Source organism: Necator americanus, chromosome V (genome assembly GCF_031761385.1).
Source record: "Necator americanus strain Aroian chromosome V, whole genome shotgun sequence".
NCBI classification, from domain to species: Eukaryota; Metazoa; Nematoda; class Chromadorea; order Rhabditida; family Ancylostomatidae; genus Necator; species Necator americanus.
Genome location: NC_087375.1, coordinates 23537213 through 23559222, shown reverse-complemented (window position 1 = coordinate 23559222; position 22010 = coordinate 23537213). Strand labels below are relative to the sequence as shown.

Below are 22010 nucleotides of genomic sequence, written 5' to 3'. Positions count from 1 at the left end.
GTTCTGACTTCCCCCGTATCCTGCTCTATCGATGAAAAACTAAACAAGCTAATCTGTGAAGATTAAAAGATCGACCGTAATGATAAGTAGAACAATAGGCAACTACTTAGAAGTTTGTGAATACACGAGCTTCAGGAACAATGGTTTCATTTATAGCAACAGCGGTTGCTCTTCTGAACCTTACAGCTGTGGAGCTGTGTAGCACAGTCGTAAGAAATACGGCCGCGGCTACGTCCGCGCTCGAAAAGTTTGTACCAGACTTGTCCAGGAGGACGAAAACAGTTGGTTGGTATATCCGTTAGCTTTGGCTAGTCACTGTGAAGGCACTCATGAACCTCAAACGATCACGATGAAGTCAATTCACGATATTCACATATCCCATTGTGACCAATCAACTCAACAACTTATCTCCTATCCTCGCAGCGACTACGGGAATTGTTCGTCAAAAGACGAGAAGTCCCGACTCGCGTTTTTTTCACACTTTTTCTTTAAAAAAATTGCCATTATTTTCTTCCTTGAAATTGGGTTTTGGCATCAATCGTTCCGCAAAATCGAGTTCTGTGGAACAACTTTAGCAAAGACTCTTGAAATATACTGCTAAAATAATCTCCAAGCCCTCTCTTCCTGAAACTTCCCCGTGGTGAACTGGACCTACGTTTTCCTCAACCTTTTCTTGTTCTGCCAACGAGGTTTGATTGAACTTTATTCCTGTCCAGACGTTTCGACAACCTCATCTTTATGAATTATCTGAAAACGATTCGAGGTTTTTGATGCCGTGCATAGCCTGTAAAACTCCTCTTCTAACTTTGTCAGGCCTTGATGTCGGTTTAAGTGCACCACATAAGAACTGGAAACAGGAAAATTAAGTGACCAGTCTTAGCGACTAGCGGGGCTACTGAACCACCGCCTTCTTACAGATTGTCACCTAAGGCAAATGAGATCTGATTGGTGACAATCTGTAAAAACACAATGGTTCACTAGCCCCGCTAGTAGGTGAGATTGGACAGTTTGTTTTCCTGTTTGGAGTTCTTGCGTGGTGTACTACAACGACATCGACGCGTGGCAAAAATAGAGGAGCAGTTTGAAGGGACATGCATAACATCGAAAACCTCGAACCATTTGCAGGTCTTTTACAAAGACGAGGAAAAGTTTGGCCATAAATGAAGTTTCGTCAAAATCTCGTTGGCAAAACAAGAACACATAGATGCTGTTTACTGCTAAAGTAGATTCTAGAAAAAAAAAACGCAGATACGCATTCTTCTTTGATTTTTATCGAACGACTTCTGCGAGGATACGGTGGAGTGAAGAAAGCGCTAGGTTTGTTTCACCAAGAATAGTTGGTACGAAAACGGTGGTAGTTTTCATGTATGATTAGGTTCGTAAAGTTTTATTCAAATAAACTCTTTTACAAATGTGGTTATGATGTATATATATATATATATATATATATCATCTGAAAGGTTTTTTTTTAACTCGATCGAATGATATTGGTGTTTTTTTTACTGTTTCTTTTATATCAGAGATAGCCTCATAGTTGTAGATGTTGTCAGAACGAGAAGTTCACCTTATTTCACTGCAGGAGTTCAAACTTGAGCATAATACCGAGGAAGAAACCCGGTGTACGATGAAAGCGGTGATGATACAGCTTCTGAATGCACTGCGCGAAGATGGTTCCAAAGTTTCACAACAGCGATTTCTATCGCGAAGGTGCCGCAGGTCACGGCCGAAGGTCACAAGTTGACAATAATCAATTGGGGCTAATATTTGAAGCTAACACGAGTAAAACAACGCTAGAAGTAGCTGAATTGCTCGACGTGGACCACTCAACCGTTGTTCGCCATCTTAAGAAAATTAGAAACGTAAAGAAGCTCGATAGGTGGGTTCGGCGAATTTCTCAACAACATTGACTTGACAACATCTACAAATATGACGCTATTTCAGACATAAAAACTTTGACATCTACTGATCGAGTAAACAAACATTTCAAATGATATGTGTCATGACCACATTTGTGAAAGATTTTATTCAAATAACACTTCACGAAGATACTTACACATGAAAACAGCCACTGTTTTTGCACCAACCAATATTCGGTACGAGACACACTTCGTAAACTGCAGAATGTGGCCTGCTTCCTGCACCGAATTGGATTCTGACCGTTCTTTCCTGTAGACGTTGAAGAGAAGCTTTGAGCGGTAACTACTACTGTTGACTCTCTCAATAGAGTCCCTTGACGGATCGTGATTCTGACTCAGTTCTTAACTTAACTTAGTTCTTGACTGTTTTCCGTCACTAGGCTGTCCTTGCAATGAACTATATCCACCATATTACAGTAGTGCAACGGAGACACCTGCTGCCTGTCCGTTACTCTTTAATTATCGGTTTTGAGTGCTACACATTCCCGACTTTCGAATATAATCAGTTCTCCAAAAGATCGGTCATCTCCTATTTTTCAGGCATTGTTTGGAAGGAGTTGCTTCGTGTGGGTTCTTTGAGACGGACTTCCGATTTTGTAGGATTAATTTGTCTTGAGATGAAAACCTGTTTCTTACTTTATTCAAATATTAAATAATTTGGACATATTAAATATCTCATATTAGACACCTTGCTCTTCTAACAGTAACAATTTCCAATAGTGTCCGGCTATGTAGTTTTACTGCAGGAAATCTCAACTTTTCCTTAAAGGCATCACTCCACGAATCTTAGGTGGTACGGATTTCAGGTGGAGTATTCGTATACGGAATGGGAGACTATGGAGAGGGGGTGATTCCGTCAATTTCTTCCTAATTGCCGTAAAAAACAGCCCGGAAGATGCGGCGCCACACAAGGCTGGCACGCTCCAGTCGAACTCCCTGTAGAAAATAGTGCGCCAGAAGTATTTTCTTCAGTGCCTGAAGCCGTATCTTCCGGGCCGTTTTTTACGGCAATTAGGAAGAAACGAACGGTATCACCCCCCTCTCCATAGTCTCCCACCTCGTATACGAATAATTCACCTGAAATCCGTACCACCTCAGATTCGTGGAGTGATGCCTTTAGACTGCAATTTTCGACCAATCAGGTATTCGGCAAGTTTCTTTCATTCTTCCTAATTTAGAACTAGAGAAGTTTTAGTAAAGAAAGAAAAGTAAGTCTCTCATTACATACTTACTATATTGGTTTATTTCCTATTATTTAAAGCTTTCCCGTTGAAGCACCTAATCCAGTAGTGGTCAGAAATTTGTGTGTGTTTGTACCACCAAGAGATTGCAAAGAAATGAAGAACAGACCAGAGGCTTGTCTTTCAAGCAAAAAGTATGCACAAGTCTTTTTGTTGCAATGCTAATTGCATCTAAAATATGAGTCAACTTATTATGTCGACCTGTTTCTCGAAAGCAATATGTTTACAAATCTCACTAGAAAAACAAGCAACTGTTGGCGAGACCGTATCGTCCCGTATCGCATTGCATTACATCAACGATGTCGTAATGTTTAGCCTGATAAACACCGATTATCTGAGTAAAAACTAACTGAAGTGGGTCTCGCTACCACGTAGCTACAGCTTTCACATCCGTTATTTACGATTCATTTAGTTTTTTAACAGGCGAGTCGTGAAACTGCTCTCGTTGGATGCATTTTTTTTAAAGGAGAAGCAATTACCGGCACACTCTAACGTGGAAAGCGCAAAAACGGAAAACGAACCGAAAAATCTGAATATGTCAGCCTTAAAGAAAATAATATAGATTCCATGAATCAATTTTGATCGCTAGATTGTAGATCGAATTATCACCTTTTTCCCGGTATCCCGAAGAGTGTCTCACTTTTGTTTGAAAACTAAAAAAGAAATAAGTTGGTGCTTTTGGAATCTGAAATAACATATAGCTTAAATATTTCGTCCAACGAATATGATTTCGTGCAAATTGTACGACTCCAAAGAACGACGAGTCTTGTTAAAGGGTGACTGAGCTGACCCAAGGCATACCAAGCCCCTGATGGCCACCGCCTCCTGCATCGCACAGGGCTAGTTTTGAGCTTGAGTTCGATACTTCTACTAAAGCGAAAAGAAATTTTGGTTTTCGTTAATTATTGTGACTTGCTCGAGTTTGCTGAAGTAAATCATGGCAAAGAATCAGGGATATCCATTTGTAGATGTAGGTGGAATATTATAAAGCACTTTTGGAATCCATTCTATCCTTCCAATTCTGCGTCAGTCTACTGTAGCTGAGCGCTGTGCTTCTACAAGCGTTTCTGTAATATTTGTGGTAGAGCGCAATGAGGAAGATTGAGAGGAACTGCTGCTGAGTGATGCAGCGGCTATGTACCCCACACATTTGTAACAGTGTGCACTCTTGAAACCTTTAAAAAAAGACTGAAGCGAAACGCCAATGGACTGACGCAGAATTCCGAAAGAAGAGGAGGAACTAATAGTGAATCGGGCTGAATACAACTGCAATAGATAACTTTATAGGTAGGGAGACCGTCGTCGAAATTTCAAAGATATTTTAAACAAGTTTCGTGAGAACTCCACCATATTTCAAGGGATAAATATTTGAATTTTTCAGGCGAACAGAGAAAGAGTACCATCATTAGGTGAATTACAGTGAGCTGTTTGTGTCATAGTTTCAATTTACCATTGTTTTTTTGTAAAGAAAAAGTAAAGAACGGCGTATTCCAGTTGCCACTTCTTTTCCAACTAAAGGAGGCAAGTCAAACTGTTCTGACCACTTATAGATTTCTAGCAAACAGGTACCGTAAATCATCGACAGAACAACTACGAGGTTTCAAACACTTTGTGAGATTCATCCAGTGATTTGCATGGTAAATCAAAGAAGCCAGGCAACATGTTGTTCAAGCGTGGGTTGATGCTAGCCCTTACAAGAAATCATGTGTGCATTCAGCAGTGAACCATACAAAACAGTTGTAAAGAGAGTTAGTCGAAGAAGTAAGAAGATCGAGGAGGTCGAGGTGATCTTCCTCCAAAAGTGTTGAATCACAAGGAGGTGTGGTGAGGATAAACATCGGGAAGTCTCATAACTTTGCGTGAAGTAGATGATGAAATGAAATGATGAGAGATAACTCTCCTGAACCTTTGCACGGGAACCGTGGAAGTTGTTCAACAAGTTTTCGAAGTGATAAGCCTCGTCGAAGATCTCACTTTGACAAACTACGCAAGTTTTTGCGATGGTTTATAAACTAGGATGTAATAGAGTGTCACGGAAAAGGAGATTCTTATAAAAAAAATTCCAAAATCTATGAAGATCCATCAAATTAGCGACGAGATAGGTCTACAGCCAACTGTTCTCATCTAGGAAATTCAGAAGAATTCACAACACTGAGAAACTATCCATGCACATGGCAATTTCTGTAACCGTACCACTTCTGGTTATTTTCTTGAAGAAGGTGCTTCTAAATTATGTAGATCTTCCAAATCTGAACCAGAACCGTTTCTTCATTCCCCGCACTAAGTGCAAAGTTCCACTAGGATTTCTACACCTTCTTTAGCACCACTTCCTATATTTCTTCCGCAAACTCAAGATAGTCATTAAAATCCTTCCCAATGAGCGAAAATTGCAAATAAAGGCAATGGCTAAAAAGCAGCAGATGTTGGGAAGTGGATCTAAACACATAAAAAGTGGATGGTGATATGTGACGTGATACTGACATTTCGTAAAAGTTCATTACAACAAACCGGAACCATCTAACTGTCAGATTTAATCAAGCAAAACCCCTCTGGAACCTGTCCAAGAATAAAGCTGCTTGAAATGCGAGCGAAACAATATCCAAACGCAGACCGTATAATGAAATATCATCTCATTGGCATAGCATGGGAGTCGAAACGCAAGGAACAACTTGCTAGAGAACTCGAAATGATTATGCTTGATTATTTTTATTTCCAAAAATCTGGTCGGAAATGAGGTGCTGATCGCGAAAAATTGGTACTCTTTCGTCATTCAGAGTACCCAGTCAATGAAACGTTTCCTTAAGTAGTTCTTCCAAGAAGTGTCTGTGTGTTTTCTTAGGATTAATATTCTATCCCGCAAAAATGCACGAAGTGTAGAAATCATCACAAGAATGTAACAGGTCTCTAGAGAGCGGCAACACAAATACTTGGAACAAGTTGAAGAGACTATAGCAATGTGCACAAGTTGATACGGGGTGATAGTTGATCGAATTGGCTAAAGAAGCCGGTTTTTACAGATAGAGGTCGTCTGAGACCAACAGAGGTAGTCTTCGATGTCGTAGTCGCAAGCGACTATTGATCTGCCGGCTCCCATTCATCGGAGTTAGCAAATCGATATGTGAGTTTGAATTTGGATTAGCAGTTGAGAAAAACATCTGTTAAACATAGACAAGCACTTGCCATAGTAACGATAAGAGTGTTTCTGGAAGGGCTTCGAAGGGTGAAGTGAAAGATGAAACGAATTCTGGTGAATTGGTTGAAATCACCATCATCTTTGCGCAGCGTTCAGGAAAATGATGGTTCCTTTTATTCCCAAAGATCATTTTTCCCGTACTTTATGTTTTTTAATTTCAAGGTAGAGCTTCCAAACTTCCCATCGAAAACGCGAAACGCCCTTCACAAATCTAAAAATCAGATGAATCAGTTGCACTCAAACATGTGAGATTTAAAAAAAAAACCAAACCTTTACAAGCACATGACACGTAAAGCAACTTGATGGTAATATTTGAAAGAAAAGTAATTGTAATTACCTCGTACAGTTTTACTTCGTGAGTCTCCTTGTGTAAAAAGTTGCGTCGTTGTGGAAGCTGGTTATTCTTGCTCTTCTGAAGCACCTGATTCTTGGCTCTACAGGGCTGTTATCGTCTTCTCTGCTATTCTTAGAGACTACGTCTCAAAATCTACCTAAAAGAACCCAACATTGAAGCGAGACCAAAGGCTTGTTCTAACTTTGCAGCTAATCCTTTGCAACATGTGATCAGCGTAAGAAGGAATGCTTTGAAATTCAAGACATGCTCATTTACATTTTGTGCATTTTTCTGTGGAATGCATTTTTGGAATGGACTTTTTTGTTTTTTTTTATTCCTTCATTGTCTGTTCGCCAAAGAAAGTAAAACAAGGTGGGCCGGGCACGTGATGCGCTTTAAAGACAACCGTTGGACCAGAGCGGTGGGCGACTAGGTTCTCCGCGATATTAAGCGCACTGCAGGAAGACAGCCGACCCGATGGTCAGATTTCTTCACGAAGTCCTTCAAAGAAAATTATCACTCTGGCACGGGATCGGGACAAATGGAAGAATTACTGGCGCCGGCACGACCAGGTCGAAGATCAACGGAAGTCAACGTGATCAAGGTGATTTCTGTTATTTCTCGACGTTCGGTGTCATAATTACGTTCCAGGGTATCCAACGCACTTCTTACGTTCCTTTCCGCTACTTCCGATATTGGTAGAGAGAGAGTTAATTTTTGTTGTCGGGAAATCTCCTCACTTTCTATACATACCATGCTTCTACGACTTCAATATTAATTTTACATGAGGAAACATGGTGAAGTAGTGACAAACATCGTACAAAGCATATCTCGCAACGTGAGTTTTTGATCACATTCACCAAAGAAGCATGACATACTGCAAAAGAGGAAAGATGGAATGACTACACTCACATTAATGTCAAGAGAAGAAAATAAATGAATAAACAAAATTATCGAAAGTGAAATTCAATTGAAACTCAATTTCTACAAACGTTATATAATTGTGCACAGGCTTGCAACCATTTGTAGTTGATACTTAAGTCTACCAGTGTGATTTCGCCACTCATGTTCTTCCCTTTTTTGAGAGCTACTGCCCAGGTACTTCTTCTTGCTAAAAAGGAGTCTGTGTACAACTAGAAACCGCCGCTTATAAACCCATGTTAGGAGCTTAATACGTTATTTGAGAAAGAGGTAAACAAATTATTCGGGACCGGACTGTGGTGCTCTTAGATCCCCTTCAGTTACCAATAAAAACTTAAAGCAGGAGCCCTTGTTGTAAAATTCTGCGAAAGAATTAAATTCCTATGAAACGAGACTTCTTCCCACTCTTTTTTTAGAGATAAACACAATGATGGGCAACGATGTCTTCTTGGAAACATTTTCACATGAGTCTCTGAATATTCTACATTTAACGCGTATTCAGACTTGATTTTATTTCCATATTCCTTCGATGCGCAACAATTTGAAAACGTATTCCGAAGTAGTTGACGAAATTCTCGTTTTTCTACCCAGCAATAAAGACAGAACGATGTGCAGATGTGAAATGGCATGAACGATGTCATCATACAGATAAAGGTAGGGGTGCCAGGTTAGATTACCTAAACAATTAGCCATATATTTGAGCAGCTGTTTGAATGCAAGCATCCAGACTTTGAAGAAAGGACCTTGGAATCGAGTAGACATACGGACCAGTGCATTTGGTTGCATGCAATTGTGACGGCCATACAACAGTTTAGAGCGTCTCATTTGCTTCATCCAAAGTGTGCCAATCCCATACCGCAGAGCCCTGCTGAATGCTTTCCGTCGCCGACGCACCAACTCGACGCCCCGAGATCCGCCTCACCTCTTCCTGGAATTTTGTTATATACACGTCTATAGTGAACAAACTACTAACAGAAAAATGCTGTTATTATAAAGGATGATATTATTTTTCATAACCCTTCAAAAATACCTACGAAGTTCTGGAAGTGAGTGAGAGGTAGTCTTTAGAAATGTATATAGTTGATGAAAATGAATTTCTGGCAGCAAACATAACGGAAAATACCGTGCCTCTAGATCGTTACCGATGACACTAATATTTTCTGATAATCTTACTGATTGAAAGCATGTCACTATGGCGTTGGAGAATCGACTAGATATTTTTCTAGTGCTAAAAGATTGCTATTGCGAACGCTTATTTTATCAGTATAGCAGAGTTTGTGAAAAGCTCTCCATCAATCGTTGGTACACTCTGAGCAAAAAAAAGTTGGCATGCGTGCGTTCAACTTGGTCATTGCAAGGTATTCTCGACCGAGGTGAAATAAAGGAAGGAGACAGCGTACATGTCAAGCAAAGAGGTAGCGTTCACTCCAAAACAGCTATGCGTTGGGCGCAAGTATCGCGAGTTCGACGAAGTCACTAGAATCACTTTTATCTTTTCTTGAACCTCATTTGCTCGAATTCGAAATGCCGTACCTTCTGTGCCATACCATCTGAGAGTGTCGGCTAATGCTATGGATAAAAAAGATTATTCAAAACAAGACTTTTTCAGTGAACAGAAGAATGGAATTCATAACTAGCTCTCAAGAGATACTCACAATTTTAAATTGGATGGAATTTATACCAGCAACCAATATCACTAATAGGTAATTCCCAACTTCTGTATATCAACCAATAACCCCGCACCCTTGGGTCAAATCTACTTTAGGCAGGGTCAAATCTGACTTAGTCAATCGCTTTTGAATAAATAAATTAAAAATAGTAAGTAAATACACGTTCTATGCTTTCGCTTTATTATTTCGATCAAGTTGTCATAACTCTGTATTCAGTGATTGTACCATTAAAGAACGAAAGGAAAAAATCGGTCCCACAGTTCCTTTGCAAGTGTGTTGAGTCCTTGAATGGGATACTTGAATTATGACTTCAGCCATTGACGTGTCTTGTTCGATATCCCACGCGGGATACTTTATTTATTTATTTATTTATTTATTCGCATACACAGATAGTGCACCAAAAAGGAAAAAAAACACATTTGTCTATGTCAGGATAGTTAAGAAAAAGACGGCAAACTCATTGCTTGTGGGGCCCGACGCAGTCCTTTTCGCCCCCCCCCCCCCCACCCCTATCAGAACGCTCAACATTAACGGTTTGTTTAACATATAGGGATACGAACAACTTAGCCCCAGAAGGAGCACGTTGCAATATAGGGCGAATCTGACGAGAGACCTTGAACGAAGAGGGTTCACTAACTTTCGTGATCCTCAAACGACTAACCACCGCAATCTAGACAAGACCAAGCCAGCTAGAAGATGCGGAAGTCGATAAGATAAGGTTATTTAGAGATAGTACAGAGAAGAGGCGACATGGCGGAACATTTTAAAAAAAGTGATCAAATCAAAAGATATTAGTATTCTTGTTAGTGACTGAGCTTCAGTGAGCGAGTTAGGCTCCATGCGTCAGAAGGATGCGAGGACTGGCCATACAGTTAGCTGAAAAAAGAATAGATTTATGAGAAGGAAGGCAATAAAAAGAGGGATATAGTGAACAACTAAGAACTACTAATGGTGGGAATCTATGAGCAGTCCGTATACTGAGCAAATGACACCAGACATCTGAAAGTTGCTAGAATAAGAGAAGCGTGAAGTCTTAGAACAAGAGAAGTTGAAACCGCCAGTTCTTTCACTAGAAGGTCTAAAGTACCAAAATTTGCTGGGCGTTAAGTTGGTTCCGTTTCTGAGGACTCGAAAACAAAAGATCAACTCGGAGTATGTACGTCTGTTCTTCAAGCTGATCATACCTAATTTTCTAAGACGATCGTTGTAGCTAGTCACCGTTAGATTTGCTGACATTCTTCTGAACAAAGTATCTTGCACCTTTTCGAGCTTCGCTATGTGCTTCTTCTTTGAGGGGCTCCAAATATGAGGGCCATATTCAAGATGAGGTAAGACGAACGATTTGTATAAGCGAGTAAGAATAGTTGGATTACTGGTGTGGGCAATCCGAAAAAGGCGAAAAAGGGAGGAGTATGCTTTTCGTACAACATGATCAATGTGTTCAGAGAAGTTGAAGTTCTCATCGACAAAAATTCCTAAGTTTCTTACAGATTTACATGTGTTAAGAGTTACTCCATTCATACTATACTCAGCCACATCCCCTTTACCTAAACGCATAACCAGGGACTTGTCATAGTTAATGTGCAAATCCCATTTAGAAGCCCAGTCAGACATCCTAGCTAGTGACGTTTGAAGTGCAGTACGTACTTCATGGTAGTTCTCATCATCATAGATGCCGTAAATCTTAATGTCATCAGCGTACATTTAGACTTTCACGAGCGGAGAAGTTCTGAGCACACTTGGTAGGTCGACTGTGTAGATAAGAAATAAGAGAGGGGACAGGACTCCACATTGTGGAACTCCACTTGTGCAAGGGAATTTGGTTGAGTATCTATGGCCAACTTTGACTGTCATACTTCTCATGTTAAAATAAGAGATCATCCAATCCAAGATATGGCTCCGTTTTCCGAAGTAATGGAGTTTAGCAATTAGTTTCGAGTGGCATACTTTATCGAAAGCTTTTGACTGGTCAATGTATACTACATCTATCGATTTACCTTGGTTCAGAGCTAGAGACCAGTCAAAAACACTATCAATTAGGTTAGTACATGTCGAAGCGCCTGCAATAAACCCATGTTGTTCATTGGGAATTAGATGAAACTTTTTTAGCCAAGATAAAAGTTCATCTCTGATTGTTTTTTCCATTACTTTCACCGGCGTTGGTAGTAAGCTAATAGGACGGTAATTATTCAGTAAATTTGTGCCTGGAGACTTTGGAATGGCTGTGACAATGGCTTTTTCCAGACTTGTGGGACTTCACCTAATGATAATGAGATGTTAAAGATGTGAGCTAGAGGAGCAGATAAAGTAGCAGCACACTCCTTATATACAATAGGTGGGATTCCATCATACGTTTCACTAACCGACGGCTTAAGAGATTTTAGGTGTTTGTAAATATCATTAGGGTGGAAAAACAAGTTACTGCACTGCTGTTGGACAGGAGCTATGCCAACAATTTCCGGAATGATATCGCTGCAGTTTGAAGAAAAGACATTTGCAAAATGTGTGTAGCTAGAGCTTAAGCTTTATCAGCGTCTGTAACATAGGTGGCTCCTGTCTGATCTACGAGACTCGGAGGCCATGCATTAGCCTTCATTCTATGCCTTAAGTATAAATAGAAAGGCTTCATGGATTCTCTGCGCGATAAGCATCGTTCCCGATAAGCAAGGTATCTCCTCATATGGAAGTCAATGTCAGAACATACTTTCTTGTACAGTGAACTACGTAGGGGGTCATTTAACTCCTCAAAAAGACGTAGCTTCTGAGAGTACAAAGATTTCAGTTGACATGGTAGTTTCAAGGAAAAAGAGCGAGGGAATCGAAAATGAACAAATTTGGTCAAACCCTCGTAAACCTTCTTACAGAATCTGAAATAGATGTCAGAACATGAGGAGTATTGATCAAAAAGAGTAAACCAATCAACGTCGGAAAAATAATTGTTCAAAGAGGAGTAGTCAGCATGAAGAAAGTTGGGCATAAGAATTCCTTGTGCTGACATAGTTACAGGTGAATCAAATTGGATAATAGCGTGGTCGGATGAGGCTAGCGGCGGAAGAAGCTTGACGTCAAGAGTATAAATGCTAGGGGTAAGGATAATGTCAAGAATTCTATCGGAGTGGGTAGGCAGATTCACATTTTGAACTAACCCAGCATTAGAGAAGAAATCTAAATAAAGCGATGAAGCTGAGTTAAAAGCTATCCAGTTGACCCAATCTGCATGCAGATTAAAGTCGCCAAGAGTGATTAGATGATGATTTACAACTGCAAGATCGCTGAGTACTTCTACAAGCTTTTTATCATCAACAGCAGAGCTATTTGGTGGTCGGTAAACAAGTATGAAACGAAGCTGCGACATATTATCAGGGCAAAAAATAGCAGCGGAGAGTAAGTCAGCTTTCAGATCATAGTTAGGAGTAACGATCTGGGCACTTATAAAGGTCTTAGCAATTACACAAACTCCGCCTCCTCTTTTCATGGACCGATCAGAACGATAGACATTGTAGGATAGGTTACCAATCAGCTCAGAATCTAAGATTTTACTGCTTAACCAGGTTTCACTTGTAAAAATTAGATCAGGTTTATATAAACAAAGAAACATTTGCAAAAGATGAATTTTATTGACTAGGCTACGTGCGTTAAATAAATATGATTTTAATGTTGAAGAGACACCGTGCAGCTTTATTCGTTTCCCGACGTTCTCCGCTTAATGTCAGAGGTGCGCCACAGCTCGCCGCGGTAGACCACCCACTCTCGCTTACTTTTACCTTTGTTACGCTCTCGTGCCTCCTGCCTTAGTTCATACTCACGCTTACTTTCATCGGGTGTCATACTTCTGCGTATATAAACATAGGGAAAACCAGCACTTCGAAGTAGACGCGCATTAGCAAGGGCGCGACGCCAGTAGAACTGGGACGGGAGGACAACTTTTACTAGGCGCGGACGAGAAGGATTAGGTTTTCCCATCCGATACAGGTCAATTGGGCGACAGCTTACATTAAGCGCGAGCAAAATCTCCTCAAGGTCGTCCAGCCTCTCAGAGGAGGACGAGGAACCCCCAGACTCAGGCAGACCACTTATCACTATGCTACGCGACCGTTTGTCCGCTTCCAACTATTCGACAAAATCCGTTTTAACTTTTTCAGCAAGTACTGCCAACATTTTGCTTATAACAGGGTCTTTGTTCCGTTCAGCAATAGAGCTAATGAGGTCAGATGCAGACATTTCACTGTAGTTCGGTTCCATTGGTTGGGAAGATTCTACCGCTCGCGTCTCAATACCAGATGTAGCTTGGGACGAGAGAGGGGTTTGTCTTTCTGCAGTACGAGTAGATTTAGTAGGCATGATTTGATCTAACTATGACCTACCAAGCGGATATCGATATAACCAACCAATCAATCAATCACAACGGCACGCAAAAAGAAAAGAAAAGGTAAAAGAGGATAAATCAGAGGGTTAAAAGATTGAGAGGAAACTTACAGCAAAATAAATAGTCAAAGTTGACGAAAATTAGAGTATTGACGGTAGTATATGTAAAAAGAAAGTTTGAAAAGATTGGGGTAAGTGAATTAAATAAAACTACTAAGTGAGAAGAGTTAAAATGTTAATGAAAGAGTGATGATTGTAAAAAAAGGACCTCGGATACAAGGGATGCAATAAAACGGATAATTAAGGAGAAGAAGCGTTAATTAAGGCTAAGATTAATGCAGATATATTTTAAAAATGCGAGAGCAAGCAATTACGCCGCCACCTGATGCGCCGATGACGTTATCTATCTGTCTACGTTATACTTAGCAACTTCATTCGGCAATCCCTCCAACTTTGGTAGTTAGAGACATCACCACACGAATCTGAGGTGGTACGGGGTTTCAGATGGAGTATTCGTATACGGGATGGGAGACTATGGTGAAGGGGGTGATTCCGTCCATTTCTTCCTAATTGCCGTAAAAAACTGCCCGGAAGGTACGGCTTAAAGCGTTCCTGCGCGATATTTTCTACAAGTCCGATTGGAGTGCGCCAGCCGTGTGCACACGCGGCATCTTCAGATTCGTGGGGTGATGCCTTCGAACCGATAATGGTAATAGTAGCAGCATTATTGATAAAGGTTGCACAGAACAGAAAAGGGGAGCGAGTAAAAGGATAAGCAACACTTAGAAATGAAGAGCACGAAGATGATACAATGTGCATTCTGTAGCTGTTTATACGATTCAATGAAGGTAAGATAAACCACTGTGATGTCCTGCACATCCTAGTGCAAAGAAACTCCCGGTCGGCCTGGGGAAAACGTTGTGTAGATGAATCATCATTGCAGCTGAAAACTAAAAATCGGCCACCATACAGCGTTAATTCAAGTTAGAGAGTGAATAATCGACCACAGAGGTTATTATAAGGCAAAATGGCTCAAGAAAAATTGGAGGTTATCACGCTCGTGATAGCAAGCGAACAAAAAAAGATCTAACATCCACATCGATAAGAAAAGTAGGTGCTCTGATTTACCTGCATCACTTGTACTACAACTGTTTGTAGATTTGCTCATGCTGGACCAACAAAACTTTGTTTTCATTTCATACCCATCATTTAGCACGTGGCGTCCTTTCGTCTCGGTCAATATGATGACCTTGTATAATATTTGATTTTCTTTGCTTGCATCGCCAGATCATTAACCGTCGCTTCCGAAGCGCCAGCGCAGGTGATGATGTAGATACCATACAATCTTTTTCCGTCTTGCCGGCTTAGTTGGCTCATGTAACTCCTTTGTGGATACCAGTATTAGGTAAGTCGGACTGACGTTATGTTTTCTAACGACACTGATACCATGCCAGGTATGTCATTTCACAGAATGCAAGAGAAATCGGGCCGATGTCAATGTCCACCCTCGATTATCTTTCTTCATGAAAAGAAAATCCTTGTTGAAATGACCAGTGACAGACAGTAGCCCGGGAAGGCGATTGCCGCTTTCTTGGGTTGCTGTCGTTCGCTTTCGTTCTGTTCCTGTAATTGAAACTTTTCGGTACTGTATTCCTCATTCTCAGCCCCTTCTAGTTTTACGTTAAAGGCATCACCCCACGAATCTGAGGTGATACGGATTTCAGGTGGAGTATTCGTATACGTGATCGCATATTATGGAGAGACGGGTGATTCCGTCCATTTCTTAATAATTGCCATAAAAAACGGCCCGGAAGATACGGCTTCGAGGGTTCCGGCGCGCTACCTTTTACAGCGAGTTCGATTCAAGCGCGCCAGCCTTGTGCACGCGCCGCATCTTCCAACAGTTTTTCTTACGGCAATAAGGAAGAAATAGACGGAATCATCCATCTCTCCATAATCTACTATGCCGTATACGAATATTCCATCTGAAATCCGTACCACCTCAAATTCGTGGGGTGATGCCTTTAAAGTCCCTGACAATGAATCTGTGGGATTTCTCGTTGTGGAATTCCTCATAAAACTCTCAGGCTCCTCATAAAGCGCGTCCAATTTTGATTCACCAGCTGCTGATGTTGGTGAGTAGAATTGATGATGTTTTTTAAGGTGACATGAATCGAGAGTCATGAAGAAATACGACAGGCGACTTTCAAATCAATTTCAAAGATAGACGACACACGACTTCGACGACTGGCGACTATCGTACTGGATTGTCTGAAAGAAGAGAAAACTCTGATTCGTTGACTAAGTTGCAGGTAACAAACCTTGAAAAACGAAATATTACCCAGGTGGTTAGTCGTTTGCGCCGCAAGCACATGAGTGTGCAGCCGCCATCTGCCGACCCATCTGTATGAGTGCAGCGTTTTGTCGTTTATTACTATTTCTTTCCACTTCTGTCATTTGACTGATACAATCTAGCCTTGATTTGGCTTTCAACAGCTCGTATCCATTAAACTTTTGATTCTTTTCAGGAAGTATTTTCATGCGTTCCTCTTCGATTCTAGATGATTTTAAAATGTTCCCTGTTCTCTACTTCTATTCACTTTTGAAATCGTACTACACCTATGCTTTTAGTTACGTTACTCTTTCTTGATGTACTTCTGTACTACACTTTCTTCGCTCACAAGGTACGAAAACTCCGATGCCCTCGACATCAATAAATGAGATACGTGTTTGTCTCTTTTTCTATGTAGCTGTCGATGTGCGAGGAAACATGAGAAAGGAAAGATAGGATCTTTCTTATTTCCTTCTCTTCTGTTCAACACGTTGTTTAAGTTTGAGTTTTCGAATATTCTATGCACTTTTTGTTACTAATCACCACGTTATCATCTGCTTGAGACGCGAAACCAGGGAAAACGACAGAACAAGCTATATCTATGCACCTCAGCTTAAAATTTCTTCTGATAAAACATGTGTTGACTTTCAATGCGGAGTATTTTAGTGAGTGTTGACAAGTCTCCTTTACAATAAATCATCGGTTTTCAGTCTAAATGAGTACCTAGTTTCTCTGTTTTTTTTAGCCTCGTAAGGGACAGACAAACACACCCAGCCCGCTCGTCTGAACTGCATATCGTACACAGTTTCCTGGCCTTTTCGATACAACTATCATACAAAATAATTGATAGGACTTTTATATGTTGATTTCGAGGATCTAATTCATTTCAGCGTTCTTCTTCATTAACATCATTGCTGACGTGTGCCTTTCCTTCCACACTCATTACCGTATCCTTTAACATCTCTCCAACTTTTGTATTACAAACAATTGCAGAGAAAAATCTAATACACGTTTTTAACGATCGACTGGATGTGAAAAAAATGGTTTGTCGGAATTTCGTGTACGATTCTCATTAAAGGGAAAAGTAGGGCTTGGAATGTTGTCAGAAGGTATTTTTTTAAAAACTTTCCTCACATGCTAGTTTTCTGGCAGATCATTTTTCTGCGAAAAGCCGGGAAATCTATCAAATTAAAAAAGTGAAGCACAGCAGGTGAGTTTCTAAACTATTAAATTCACGTTTTGCATGGATTTTGCGTGGATTCGGAGTCGTGCAAACATGCACGGCAAATCTGAGAAATACTGGGTTCATGCATATGTTCCATCGTTTCATTTCAAAAAAACAGTCAGAAAATGCAACGAAGTGTCCTGGCGCATTTTCTGAACTTTGCGGAATGTTTGAGTGCCATTCTTTTCTTTTATAGAACTTTTTTTCGCCTCAAAATCTCCAAATGAAAGGTCATAACAAAGGATTTTCCCACAAACAACTTTTGAAATACTAAGATTTTCTTACAGTCAACGTCAGGAAAAAAAGACTGAAATATCAAAAAGGGAAAAGAGAATTAGGAACAAGAAACAACGGAAACAACAACAGAACGTTTCTGCAAAAATGAGTTTTATTGGTGTAGCGCAGTCAGTGAGAAGTCCGGCACTGACTGGACGACCTATGGTTCGAAACCGCACTGACGTCAACCAAGCCCTTCATCATCTCGAAGGTGATAGATTGGTACCAGGCTTGTCAGGGAGGGTAAAGACACTGATCTGACACATGGTTTGGTCCTGCAAGTAATTGTGTGGGCCAGTGCGTGTTGATTAACCTCAACGATTAGTAATTGTGGTAAAACGCCTTGGCTCATCCCTGATACGCAGAGGCACCCTTTAGGATTTATCGTTTTACTATCAGTACGTGGTGCGTAAATAGAACATGAGTTCTTCCTAATTACGGCATTCTTCCTAATTGCCGTAAAAAACGGCTCGGAAGATGCAGCGCCGCACAGGGCTGGCTACGCACGAAGCCGTATCTTCCGGGCCGTTTTCTACGGCAATTAAAAAGAAATGAACGGGATCACCCTCCTCCCCATAATCTACGACCCCGTATACGAATACTCCAACGAAAATCCGTACCACCTCAGATTCGTGGGGTGATGCCTTTCACACAACTTGAAATGGTCACTCAGAACTATATAAAGCTGCAATACTCATGAATTGGGCAGAGGTTAACTGATCTCAGCAAGATTAGCGAACAAATACTGAAATGCAAATGAAAGATTCCCGTCTTTCTCTTCTTGGTGAGAAATTCGTTTTTGTCTTTATGGAAAATTATAGTTCTGGCGAACAGGATTGTTGTACCAACAACTTTGTGTAATCTTTCGTGAGGCCGATAAGATAACGGGGTGTGGGCACAAGTACTTGGTCTCTCTCAGCTTGTTCTGTAGCATTCGCTGCCTTGAAACGTTTCTGCTGTTTCTTTCTTGCGGGTTTGATAACTTTTCCTACCCTTGGCGGCTTCTAATGTCATGAAAAATTCTTGGCTTCCTCTCACTGCTCTTGGAACTAACTTTTGGTCATTCAATTTCTATTTTTGCATTCACTACATGTGAAATTCGTGAAAGTTTGTTTTGTGTCTCATTATTCTTTCCTGGAACGCCTCCCAAAGTTTTCATTATTCCATTTTTGCGACCCTTTCGCATAGCAAACTTCTCAGTTTTAGAATATCAAGCTATCTAATGGAGAGCAATTCTAGAAAATGTTCAGTCGGTGGACTGAATTCGTTTAATACAGCAATAAAAATTGGAACTAGTGGCACTTTTTGTGAATTTCGGCTACAGAACTAAATTTTTCTTTTCCTCGCAATTTTTTTTCGTTTATTTTTCTATATCTAGGAAGCTTGGGCATTGATGGAAGATTCAATGGTTTTCTTCTTAAAGGGGTCAGTATTTTACTTGGAGACCCCCGTTTTTCTTTTTTCTTTTGATAAAGAAATCAAACCCCATACAGCTTATTTAAATCGTGCGTAAGTGATTATATCATTTGCTCCATCAAAACTTTTTAACACGTGCACATTATCATACTCTTGAAGTAAAAATTGCCGCGATACACTCATCTGATACACCAAGCATCAATCAGGCGAGACCAATGGCGGTCGACTTTGATGAAAGGTGTAAAATATCCGAAAAGAGAAAACGAGCGTCTTAGGGAACATAGAAAAGAATTGAGGATGTAGTGAAGAAGACCAAGAACACCTGGCTCCGTGCTTACCTTTTTAACACCACCGTACTACCTGCTTCGAGCTATGCTTCGGAGTCCTTGGCGTTTTGTAAGCAGAAAGAAGACGTGGTTGGCGCCACAGACCGCTCAGATGAAAGGCCAGGAGCATCTCGCTTCACGCAGACGAAAGAGGCTATTCGAAGTTCAAATCTACGTCGAAGACAGAAGAACAGAGCCGGCACTGCATATGCCAAGGAAGATAAAATTGGATGGACCGCTTGAACGAGGGGGCGGAGAACCGTGTTCATCGCTACTATTCTGAATTTTCATGAGGATCGAGGCAAAGCGAGAAAGAGAGATGGAACATCGTCTGATCCAGTGATTGGGTTTGACTCAACCTTTGAAGGAAATCGGTCGATCACAGGTATATATAGTCCGTAGACGATATCTTCCAGCAATGGTCGTTTTAACATTCTTCTTTGCGAAATACGGCGGAAACAGTGACGATTTTTGATTGCGGATATCGCTATGCCATAGAAGGTGCTTTCAGGTAATCATCGACATTACTTATATTGACCTAGTTCCGTTATATAGAGTTATTATGTAGAGACACGATGACTGGTTTTTTCATACAATGATGATAATTTTTACATCTGCAAGAGACGTTCGTGCTTTCTAAGGTAATCTAAAGAAAGATTTTTTAGTTACTTAGGTAAATGTTCTCAAATTGGTATCAGTGCTTGAAAAGCAAGGTCACAAACGCGAGAGGCCAGCGAGGTCGGCATTTCGCTCAGTTCTGTATTAGGTTGCACCGATGTGGGAATGGAATCAGGCAAGGCCCCTTCGCACACGTTAATCTGCATCACTAAGGGCGTGAACTACACCTCTACTCCAATCTACTCGTTGTGAGATCCCGAAATTGTCACTTTTGGCGTCATTAATTTAGATATGCAAATCCACAAATAGTGAGATATGCTGAGATTTCTTTCCTCCATTTCTTTTGCAAGATCTACTTCCCATATAATTGCTCCTAGGAACCTTTCAGTGAGCTCCCTTTTTCCTTCAATAATAATCGGAATTTAATTGCTTAATTTCCCTTATTAAGTAATTTTAACCTTATTTGATTTTTTTTTGCATTAATACTTAGGAGAAACAAAGTGCAATGTAAGGACTATGCAGAGCATCGTCCTTATCTTTCACGTCCTCCTCAGACGCCATGTACGCTTGTGAAAACTCCACAAACTGGTCGCTTAATTCACTAAATCTTAGTCTTCTTTCTCAACTCTCCTAATTTCTTTGGGCTGTTTTTTCATTTTATTGAAAACTCTAAAGACTTTGAAGCATTCGACAAATTCTGAACACTTTTGCACTTTTGTGAATTAGACTCTAAATTAATTGGGTCATCTTTTCAAATGCAGCAGTTGCCAGCAGTGTTGTGTAAATATTGTTAATGTAATAAAGTGCATCAGTTAACGAGATGATAGCAGTCCTCGTGAGCTCCATCCGCGTGCTCGGGATATTTCGAAACCCTCAAGCTCTCTTTTTAATCGCGCTTCCACGATAATCATAACTGAAGGATTTATTCCATAAAGGTGAATCATAGTAATGATCACAAATACTTCAAATATATAGTACTTACATAAAATATCAATCACTCACAACTCATATACTAATTCAGAACTTATCATCGTACTAATTAACTGCAATTTCAAACCTTCACATATATAATAAGCTCTTCAACCTAATCGATGAGGTTAAAAAAATTAAAGTGACCGTTTCGTTTTCGTACAAATGTCATGCACAAAATAAAGAATTTTTGAGAACATTTCCATAATATCCATAATTTCTGCACCCCGCTGCATCCTTACACCTTATATTTCAATTCATTCTTAATTATATTACAATGTATAATATTTACCAAAACAATAAGCAAACCAATTGCCTTATAATTATAATTCATTCATGGTCACAGTAGAAAAAAGGAAAAAAACGCTCTGAAATTACTTTGCTCTCATGGATAACTTTTCGTTATAACGCTAAGGAAGCATCTTAATACTGTCATACGTCAATGCTATACCAGCTAATCACAAACTTCGACTCGACAAGATTATATGAAATTATGAAATTTTTCTATTTTTACATTTGAACTGGTTATTACCGCAGAAGAATTTCCATCCCTTGAGTCTACGTCTACATTTGACGTGCTGGAATGTACTTGCTATTTGAATATGCTGAGTGAGTAAACTATTCTACTATCAAGTAAACCAGTGAAGTAAAGAAAGCAGTCGATTACTAATACATGTAAAAGTACAAAAGTAATTAATTACCATTACAAGATTAGAGCAGTGAAAAAGAAGAAAGAATGAGTATTCTCTACCGACCCTGTCTTGTGCGGTCTCATCTTCTGAGTCTCAAAGCATTCCATGAAGTGTAGAGATCATATGTACAATAGCAGATAATTTACCAGTAAATTTCTCCACTAATCAAATCAATGGCTAACTGGTCAATTTCCCAGAACGTGCACAGTTTCACAAAATTTGCCTGTCAGTTATTGTTTGTGTTGTTGTTGAAAATGTCCTTTAATGTTTACATAAAAAGTTTTCCTGACCTAATTTCGAACGCTGCTCGTTCTTTGCAGTCTTATCCTGTCATTTCAATTCCAAGTTTGGAAACAGAAAGCCACTTTTTTTGCGAAAAACAATAATGTCGTGTATTGTAATTGACTAGGCTCAGGGCAATACAGCAAAAACCGTCGATGTTTTGTATTTTCAACGAAACGGATAAAAGTTGGACGACCACATTGCGTAGCAAAATTTGTTTAAAGGCATCACCCC

At 40.1% G+C, this 22010-nt stretch overlaps 4 protein-coding genes across 4 annotated transcripts; 1 reads left to right on the top strand and 3 right to left on the bottom strand.

Moving 5' to 3' along the window:
* Positions 1–10104: 10104 nt before the first annotated feature.
* RB195_014969 (uncharacterized protein) lies at positions 10105–10979 on the bottom strand (the record flags this gene model as incomplete). Its single annotated transcript, XM_064205464.1, has 2 exons — positions 10105–10151; positions 10460–10979. 2 exons carry the CDS (start codon positions 10977–10979, stop codon positions 10105–10107), a joined length of 567 nt encoding a protein of 188 aa, XP_064061345.1.
* Positions 10980–11793: 814 nt separating this feature from the next.
* On the bottom strand, positions 11794–12750 carry RB195_014968 (uncharacterized protein; the record flags this gene model as incomplete). The annotated part of the gene is made up of 1 exon (XM_064205463.1): positions 11794–12750. The coding sequence occupies one exon, from the start codon at positions 12748–12750 to the stop codon at positions 11794–11796; it is 957 nt and encodes a 318-aa protein (XP_064061344.1).
* A 635-nt stretch (positions 12751–13385) lies between these two features.
* On the bottom strand, positions 13386–13616 carry RB195_014967 (uncharacterized protein; the record flags this gene model as incomplete). Its single annotated transcript, XM_064205462.1, has 1 exon — positions 13386–13616. One exon carries the CDS (start codon positions 13614–13616, stop codon positions 13386–13388), a length of 231 nt encoding a protein of 76 aa, XP_064061343.1.
* Positions 13617–17578: 3962 nt separating this feature from the next.
* On the top strand, positions 17579–19458 carry RB195_014966 (uncharacterized protein; the record flags this gene model as incomplete). The annotated part of the gene is made up of 2 exons (XM_064205461.1): positions 17579–17716; positions 19186–19458. 2 exons carry the CDS (start codon positions 17579–17581, stop codon positions 19456–19458), a joined length of 411 nt encoding a protein of 136 aa, XP_064061342.1.
* Between the last annotated feature and the right edge of the window lie 2552 nt (positions 19459–22010).